At 46.9% G+C, this 9,293-nt stretch overlaps 1 protein-coding gene across 2 annotated transcripts in view; it reads right to left on the reverse strand.

Moving 5' to 3' along the window:
* The window catches only part of GSN (gelsolin), an 11,695-nt gene extending 4,347 nt beyond the window's left edge, over positions 1–7,348 (reverse strand). The window contains exons 1-9 of one of the 2 annotated variants that reach the window (XM_009073978.1): positions 5,249–5,453; positions 3,915–4,116; positions 3,225–3,379; positions 2,190–2,351; positions 1,813–1,962; positions 1,445–1,534; positions 852–984; positions 552–640; positions 22–237 (exon numbers count right to left, since the gene is read on the reverse strand). In XM_009073978.1, coding sequence (XP_009072226.1) covers positions 22–237; positions 552–640; positions 852–984; positions 1,445–1,534; positions 1,813–1,962; positions 2,190–2,351; positions 3,225–3,379; positions 3,915–4,116; positions 5,249–5,383 — 1,332 coding nt within the window. In that variant the 5' untranslated portion in view covers positions 5,384–5,453. Of the gene's footprint in view, positions 1–21; positions 238–551; positions 641–851; positions 985–1,444; positions 1,535–1,812; positions 1,963–2,189; positions 2,352–3,224; positions 3,380–3,914; positions 4,117–5,248; positions 5,454–7,333 lie in introns of those variants that run through there. The other variant, XM_009073979.1, reaches the window with a different exon arrangement.
* Between the last annotated feature and the right edge of the window lie 1,945 nt (positions 7,349–9,293).

The raw sequence follows: 9,293 nt of genomic DNA on the forward strand, positions 1-9,293 counted from the left end.
AGGGATTCTGACACTGCTCACCTGTTTCTTGCCAGAGCCATCATCCTCCATGCCGTGCTGGGCAGCCATGGCCTTGGAGGTGTGCAGGGTGGCAGCATCGAAAGGGATCTGCTCGATCTTGGCAACATGGCCAGAAACGTGAGCGTGGCCCAGCCCTTCTGTCTGGTCCCTGTCCCGCCAGTTCTTGAAGAATTGCTTGAACAGAGGTGTCTCACCACTCTCAGGGAGGACCTGGATCTGAAAGGAAAGAGACTTCAGAACCATCTCCTTAAGAACAGAAGGACAGGTTTATCTACACCTTCTCTTTTCCACTCTTCGGAGAGAGGTAATGGAAAAAGTAAAATAGTATCTGAGAGGAAGAACATTAACTACCAGCTGTAAATGATGTTTTAAGGAGAGTGTTAGCTCAGTATTGATCACCCAAAGCAGGAGCTACTTGAAACACCAACAGTGACACCTCACATGAGCTGTGCTCTGGAGTCAGTGCCCTGTGTGGCAGAAAAGTGTCCCCAGTGGCTGGAGTTGGCCACAGGTGAGCTGCACATCCTTACCTGGGTGTGTTTCGGATAACCCATCTTGTCAATGAACTCAGAAGCTGTTTTCAGTGCTGCCTTCTTCTCCTCAGAGTTGGCACCTCTGCCTTTAATGAAAATAGAGAGAAAAGAGATCAGCATTTTTCACCCAGAGAAGAACTGTCCCAGGTACATTCTGCACCAGTAGAAGGTCCAAGCCTTCCTGCTGCCAAACAGCAAATGACAATTGTTTGATCTTTTCTGTGCCTTTTGCAATGGCTAAGAGAGCACAATTGCCTTTCTACTCGTAATAATTTTCTTCCTGGTTCTCTGTGGTACCTTTCCAAACAAAGATCTTTCCATCTGTGCCATGGTCCAGGATGAAGCAGTCATCTGTATTCAGGGCTGCCTGGGAGAAGGGGTTCTCATCTGCCACCAGGGACACTGCCATGTTCCCAGCACCATTGGAGACCTGTGGAAACACAGCACAGAGGTCAGATAAGGCACTTTCTGCTCCCCTCCTTCTCCGTGGCTGAAGTTCAGAACACAGGGAGGGGAAGGGAAATCCATTTGAATGCATTGCCTGCTCAGGCACTATTGTTTCCAAACAGGGTAACTCCAACACAGCCACAGTGTGAGAAAAACACTTTGAAGATTTTTACTTCATCTAGTAAAGCAAATACTGCTGGGACTAAGGAAAGACTGATCCAAAGTAGGAAAGATTCTTGGCACCAAGAAGTCCCTTCTAAAGCAAAACAACTGCACACAAGGAGCAGAGAGTGACTGAGAACAGACCTCTCTGTACCACCTGGGGTTAACAGTCTGAGTTCCTGTACTGATTAATGGATAAAGTTCCACACTAGAAACCATCTGGGCAGATACTGACCCCGTCAGTACCAGAGACTGCTGCAGAGAGGATTCTTCCCTGTTACCTTGTAGAGCTTAGCCAGCTTTCTGTTGGCTGTGTCGGTTTTGGTCTCATCAGAAACTCCTTCTGGCAAACTGGGCTTTGGTCCCAGGACCTGTGTAAGAGGGAAAAAACATTACCAGCCAGTCCAAGAGGATCTCTGCTCCGAGATGCTCCAGTAAGAGAACAAGTAGAAGACAATTCTAGATCAATACAACCAAGAGCAAACAGGCTCTGATATCTCAGCAAAGCAGAGGACCAAGTCTGTATTGAGCTGTGTGTTTACACCACTAACACTTCACGTACCAAGACACACTACTGAGCCTGTCTACCCACTCCACCCACTCCTCCACACACTGCCCTCCCCATTCCAGCACAGACAAAGTGACTAACCTGCAGCATTTCCTCTCGCTCAGATCCTTCCTCCGAAACGTAGACCTTGGCGCGGCCGTTGCGCTCATTGTCCCGAATCCCCTTGGCCAGCACAGTGGCCTTGAGCCGTTCCTGGCGGTTGCTCTTGGAGCCACACCATTGAAAGATGTTCTGGGGGACAGAGAAAGATGCTGTTAGAGCTTGACAACCCCTTCTCTAGGTGAGACTGGACTCGATGGCTGGGGCTGAACAATGTCAGACTGGCTGAAGAGGATTTTGGGATGCTCAACATGTGAGATGACTTCAACAGAGTGAGGAAAAAAAAATCCCTGACATGAACTATCAGACTCCTCCTGCCCCTGGAAGTCTGCCAAACCTGCCTTTTACGTGGTACTCACACTGCCAAGGTCCAGGATGAAGCAGTCCCCTGTGTTGAAGCTGTCCCAGCTGACAGGGACCTCTGTGGCCCGAACTGTTCTCCTGCCCTTCACCTGCAGCAGCCTCTGCACGGTGACTTCGTTGGGAACCACGTGTCTGAAGCCAGAAGCCACACCACCAGCCTGAGGGGAGACACAGGAACACTGATTCACACTAGGACTGGTGGGGTGAAGAGTATATTTCTGTGTGTATAATATCTCCTGTCTACCAGAAATTATCCCAACCTCAAGGTTCACCTTCTGTGCTGATAAAGAATACTGGAAATTATTTACCAACGCAGGCAACAGGACTCATGTCAGTCATCCTCAAAGAAAGCATAACCAAACTCAAGGAAAATAACAACAAATGAGTGGGAAACGAGAAAACCACAAAGCCAAGTAAAGTCCTAGGCAGGAGGAAATGGAAGCACTTTGCAAGCATTTGATCTCTTATGGCTTTCCTTGTGCCTTTGGATTCCTAAAAGACACAACTGCCCTTGGCTGGGTGTTTTTACTTCTGTCCCACTTTGCTGTGATGGCAGGGAGGATTAACTCCCGCTACTATTCTTCAGCTGACCAAAACAATCCTCAACATCCTCCAAAACATTAGGAGGTCAGCAAAGCACAGAAACAGAGTCTGGGAAGGTCAAACTCTTATGCAAGTGAGGAGAAATTAAACCTCCTGGGTAGGCGTTTCCCTTCAGCTCTGCTGTTCCTCAAATTCATTCCAGGTGCCCTGGGACTGTTCTCTTCTCTGCTTCAAGAAGGAAAACAAAACCCCAATGCCTAAAATTTTCTGGGGCTTTTCTTGTGTATTATTCATTCAGCCAAATCTCTCCCACTGGGATCTGCTGTTCTCCACCCTGCTCACTTCCCAATCATTGGAAACATCTGGCTGGGAATGGGTTTTAAGCAACAGGAAAAAGGGCAATTCTCACTCTGTTGAGAACTGGGCAGGATGCCATTTCTTGCAAACTCGGATCAGAGTGGCACTACAAAGCCCCAGTCATCACCCACCTTGTACTTGATGCCAGATTTGAAGTAGCCCAGGAAGGTGGAGGACTCGTGGCCCTGCACCTCACGGTGCTGCACAGCCTTGCCCTGCAGGTAATCATCCATCTGCACAGTGAAGATTGCAGCTGCCCCACGCTCATCCTGAGAGCTCTCATCACCTGAAACAGCAACAGGGAACAGCTTGGAGGGAGTGCAGGGCTTCTGCTCCTACATTCAACTGCGTAAAAACACACGGAGGAAGTAGATTTGACTAGGATATTGTCAAAGGGCTTTGGTTTTGCAGCATGTGGACAAAGCCTTGGCATGTTCCCCAGTGCATTTACTGCAGAAGGTGGTTAGGAGAGGGAAAAATCCCTCTTGTTGAGGCAGGAGGATAACAACTGACCTCCATGCTTTCAAGCAGAGAGGATTTCAGGCAGCCCTTTCACCTGTCTTCTCTGTGAGCCTCTGCAGAACAGGGACTTGTTCTGCCACCTTCATCAGGAAAAGGCATTTTTAGGAGCAGAGGTGGCTGCACTCACTGTTGCAGGGCCCACTGCAAATAGCTAAGGTGAGAGGGCTCTATGCACCCAGAACTGCACTCCCACTGTCCTGCCAGTTCTGCTTTTTATTTCCACTGGCCCAGACTGGTGCAGTGAGAGGCTCAGGGTTCACCTGGACTCCCAGTTCTGCAGAGACACTCCCATCACTCACCCAACCAGAAGTGCAGGTCGTACTGGAGGTTCCCACTCCGCTGTTTGATGGTGTTGAGCACCAGGTAGGAATCTCCTGTGAAGAAGTCTCCATACAGGTTTTTTGGCACGGGTACCAAATCAAACTTCTCAACCCTCCAGATCTGCAGTCCAGGCTCCTTCCCAGCCTTCAGGAACTCTGCGTGCTCCACCATGCTGACGGGCTGGGGGTGAGACAGAGGTGTGCTCAGGGTGCAGAATACAAGGAAGTGTGTGTTTATATCATGTTCTTTCTGATCTCTTATCTATTGTTTCAGGCAACAAGTGGAAAATTTCTCTTGCACTGAATTTTGAAGGGAAAAAAATGATGGGGTGGGAGGAGGGGAAGAATCCCTCTCTGTTGATCACTGTTAGTGTTCACTTCCAATCACCTCTACTACGTGACTTACTCCTGACTTACTCTCCTAGACTCTATTTTCTCTAGGTTTTGTCTGTCTCTCTTGATTTTGCTCTATTTTCTTTACTAATTTACAGCTTTGCAATATAGCACATAAATGAAGGACTAATTCCCTTGTGACTGTTCTGTCCTATAAATGCTGCATGACATTCCAGACTGTTGGGAACAAACCCCTTTTAACATTATGTGCAGGTTTCCTAAAGCCAATGTGACTTTACCCAGCTCCTCCTGCAAAATGCTATGAATATCACCAAAGATTTAGGTAATCAACAGGTTTCTCACAGCTCTTCTGCTCTGACATGTTACTTCAGTACCTCTGTGTAACTAATTTACACATCCTGTCCTAAGGACACTGCAATGTGGATTTAATATGTTTATTGCCACAACAATTTCAGCACTAAGGAATATCCAGGTTCTTCACAAACACAATGAACACTTTTCTCTGTTGGAAAATAATTCTCTTTGCTAATGCTGAAAGGAAATAGAACATCTCTATGATACTGGGAATGAAGTTTGTCCATCGGTCACAACATGCCTTGGGTGGGATCAGGAAACAGGGAAGAAAACAATGTATTATATTAGGACCATCCAGTATTCTGACAAAGAAAAGAGTTAGCAGCAGCTGAGGGGGGAAAAGTACAATGTGTTCAGCTTTCAAGGCAGAAATAAAGAAAATAGCAAGTTAGGTACAAGTGATTCCTAGGCTGAAATCAGATATCAAAGATGAAAACCAATGAACTTTATCATCCTGATTCCAGTCAGCCTGACTTGACTTCTCCCAAACTCCTACTCTAAAATTAGGCAAAGCCTGGACAAAAGAGTTAAAAGAGAGTGTGAATCTCATAAGCAATTGAAAATCAGAAGTTTTTCAATGTTGAATTGTGATGTTAATCACTTACCACAGCTGAAAGCACAACAGCTGCTGTCACAACATATCCAAGCCCTGCCACAGACATGGAGCTGACACAGTTCAGCTTCAGAGCCATGGTGCAAAAAATGGTGAGGAAAAGATAACTGAAGTCCTTTTTGCCCATTTCTATCAGCAAATGGGTTTCTCCCTTCTCCTGCAGCAGCTCTGGGGAGTCTCAGCTCCCTCCTCCTTCGCTGCTGGGGGAGATGAAGGGCAGAAGCCAATCTTTTATCAGGGACAAACACACCCACCCCCTCCGCAGCCAGGGGCGGAACGTGTTTGTGCAAACCCTCTTGGAAGGCTCAGAGCCTCCTGCAGCCACTCACACCGGCTGAATCCCAGCAGGAACCAACTCCAGACAATATGCTATCCATTACCGACAGCACCGGGAGGGTCACACAAGCCAAACATCCACTCAAAAGGCCAATGGGAGAGGAAGAAATTAAGAGAAATCAGCAACAGAGGCAACATTTTGTCAGCTCAAAGCTGGAGAGTTGACAAGATGCAAAGGAACAGCAAGGCTGATCCAGCTGGCAAGGGATGCAGGAACAGAGACCTTGGAGAAGACAAGCACTGATACAACAACAACTTGAGGATGGAGGGAATACACCCTCATCTCCCTGAAATTGTCAGACAAGCAAGATGCAAAGCTCAACACGAAGTTTGCACCTGAGTGCAACCTCCACACCTGCTACTGGCAGAGTAACACTCTGGAGGGTTCGAGATGGACCGAGAGTTTTCAGCTCGTATGTTTGCACAGGGGCATTCAGAGTCCAGCAGGTGACAAAACAACAGCTCATCCAGTAATTCAGCAATTTCACAGCCAAGGATTGGACACTGAGAAGAATTTCTTTACAGAAAGGTTGATCAAGCATTGGAAGGAGCTGCCCAGGGAGGTGGTGGAGTCACCTGGGACAGGAATACAACAGTCACCAAACCTACTCAGTCCAATGGAATTACAACGTTGGCTGATTGTCGCATCCCAACAATTTGCCACCAGTAAAGAGCTTATTCCTCCAACCATCTCACACTCCAGCAAACACATCTCTCATGTTTTTCAAGTGTTTGCAGGGGGTAAACTCTGCAGGAAACTTTTCTGTGCCCCCCCAGGAGCAGAGCAGCCACACAATGTGTGGTCGTGCTGCTGATCACTTTTGCTCTTACCACACCCAGGAGTGAATTACTGACAGACTCAGGTTCCAGAATCTCTCAAAAGACACTTAAACAAGAGGGCAAACCCTCCACCCACAAAAGGACCTTCCATGAAGGAAAGAGTAGACACCACTTTGTGCTTTCTCCACTCTCCATAAGAGTATTTTCTTTCTCTCTTGAGGACATTCTGCTGCTTTCTGGTCCAAGCTGATGCATTTTGTTGTGAAATGTCACCTTGGCAATGTACCTTTGAAAATTTCACTGGAAATTCTCAAACTGAAACAGACAATAAAAACAATGTGTTAGCCTTGCTGGTATTTCTCATGGCTGAGAAGGAAGTTCAGAGTGTCAGAGGTCTAAGAACCAGTGAAAAACATGCTGGAACTTTGACTCTGATGGAGGCAGCTGTGAAAGGCTTTGGCAGCTGCAATGATCCCACACCAAGACAACTGGATTGCATAACATTAGAAAGCGATGAGTCCCTTCCAAATGGAAAAATACTTTGGACTTTTAATTAACAGATTAATTACCTGTATAGTGCCACACTTGGGCAAACCTCACAGGCTGAAGGCAAGAAGACCCAGGAAAATCCTGTTATGCACACAGGGTATGCTGTAATCTGCAGATATATCCATACATGATCTTTTTAAAAACCAATTTATTTAGTCTCTTAATTAACTTGGCATTTCATAAGCCCAAGCTAGCACTGCCAACAAGCTGCAGAATGTAAATACAGGCAAAAAAATGGAGAGAGAGAGCTACAGCAAATAAATGGTCTATTATAGTGTTCTTGGTAAAAATCAGTCTGAGCCACTTCTGGAGGGAATAGGTGTAAATGTGCCCCTAGAGCTGGTAAGGTTTGTTACTGCTGTCAGCAAATGTGGCACTGCTGAATGAAGCCACAGCAATCTGTGCATTGGACACTGCACTGAGGCATCTGCCAGAGCACCAGGGCCCTGCTGAAAAGGATGTTCTGTAGGAGACAGGAAAACAGGCACATTTCAAACTGCTGTTAATAAAACTGTCCAGTTTGGTCCCAGAAAGTGTCCTGTGCAGGGCCAATGTCTTATGCAAAGAAAAGTTATTTAAGGAAAACAAGGAAAGGGCTTGGAATACAGAGTTGAGTGCGGATGGATCAGCTAAATGACACTTGGCTGCATAAGGATAAAAACAAGAACTTAGGAAAAGAAATCCGACGATTTGAGCAACCAGTGAAAGACAACAACTTATTATGGTCTCCAGATGTGCCATAACACAACCATGACAGGTCATCCCAGGAATAGGAGAGTGGCCTGTAGCAACAATCCCAGGGATAGATGTGCTGCTGCACACCAAACACCAAACTGACAGGGCGGGAGGGAAGCGACGCTGACAACAGGCTGTGCCTGCCCACAGACCAATGGCAGAGTTTGGACACTGCTCCTTCAGGGGAGTGTTAATGATTTCCCTGAGGGTGGAAGCTGTTTGCTTCAGAGGAAAGGCCAGAAAAGCCAGAGAGGCCACACAGTCCCTGTGCTCAGCCCTGCTGTGCATCTCTGTCATGGTGCTGCTGGAAGCCCTGACTGATGCTTCCACCGCCTCCAGCCCAGGACTCAGTTGTTTTCTCTCCTGGTATCCAATCCAAAACACCTTCCTAATTTCCACCCTGCAACTTGGAACAAACAGCTCTCTGCCTCCCTCCCTAAGTACTTCATTTGTGCTCTGCACATTCATCCCTGTGGCTGTGCCTCCCACTCATCTGTCACAGAGTCACTCTACACCCTCACAAACTGATGCCATCAGCACTTTGCACATTTGTCTTCCCTCTGAATTTGTTCCTGCCAAGGAGGTTCCTAGTTCTACACCACTCAGAGGGGACACAGGACAACCATACTGAGAGGAATGTGCTGTTTCCTTGGGGAAAACCTGTGGACACAGAGCCTGGAATCTCCATCTCATCACAGCGCAAAGTCCAATAAAGGGAACAATTCCTGCCTGGTTCCTCCACATCAAATGTACTCACATCTTCACCCCTACCACCACCTAAAGCCTCCAATGATCTATCTGAAGTATCTTTCTACAAGAATCCAATACTGACATGGGGGGAAAAGAAGCAAACAATATTTTATTCAGTCACTGGAGACTGACAAGAGAAAAATGAGCATAACAGGTTTTTTGAGCTACAGTTAATTTAGGGCACTTCAGACCTGTCTATACCCACAAATACAGCAAGGACTTACCTGCCCAGGGCTGCTCAGGAAAGCTTGGCTGAGTTAACTGAGACTGAGACAAGAGGTGGAGGGTCAGATCCCCATGTGGTTGTGCTCATTTGCAGCTCTGGCGTCTCCTCCTGATGGGCTCACATCATTTGTCTAAATTTGTAGTGTAAACAAAGCCCACACAGGAAGGTCTGCAGCCAGCACAGAGCAGCTAAACCACCTGCTGCTCACTGCTGGAACAGTTCCTGCATTTCTGCATGGCAAAGGCTGTCCTTTTTCATCTTAGGAGTTGATACTTGGAGAACAGCAAAATAACTTGCAAACACAGACTGAATGTCTAAAATATGGGGAGAACAGTAAATCTTAGCAGAGTCTGTGTCCACACTACAGTCATACTGCAAAAATGTGAACCAATCCTTAGTGTACCTTGGGGGAAAACAGTTGCATTTGTACCCAGCTAACTCTCTAGTTTCCTCTATCTGCCAAACATTTTCTGGAGAATATGGTCCACTCCAAAGAAATAACAATACATCTCCTGAGGAAAAGAAAGCCTCCCTTGTCCCACAGCATTCCAGACCTCCTATACCAAGTGCCAGAAGTAAATCACTGCTGTATTTCTGCTGCATCAACAGCAAAACCCTAAATCCTCGTGTTTTGCAAGCGGCAAAGGGGCATAATCCTACT

This window comes from Acanthisitta chloris, unplaced genomic scaffold (genome assembly GCF_000695815.1).
Source record: "Acanthisitta chloris isolate BGI_N310 unplaced genomic scaffold, ASM69581v1 scaffold16764, whole genome shotgun sequence".
In the NCBI taxonomy this organism is placed as follows: domain Eukaryota; kingdom Metazoa; phylum Chordata; class Aves; order Passeriformes; family Acanthisittidae; genus Acanthisitta; species Acanthisitta chloris.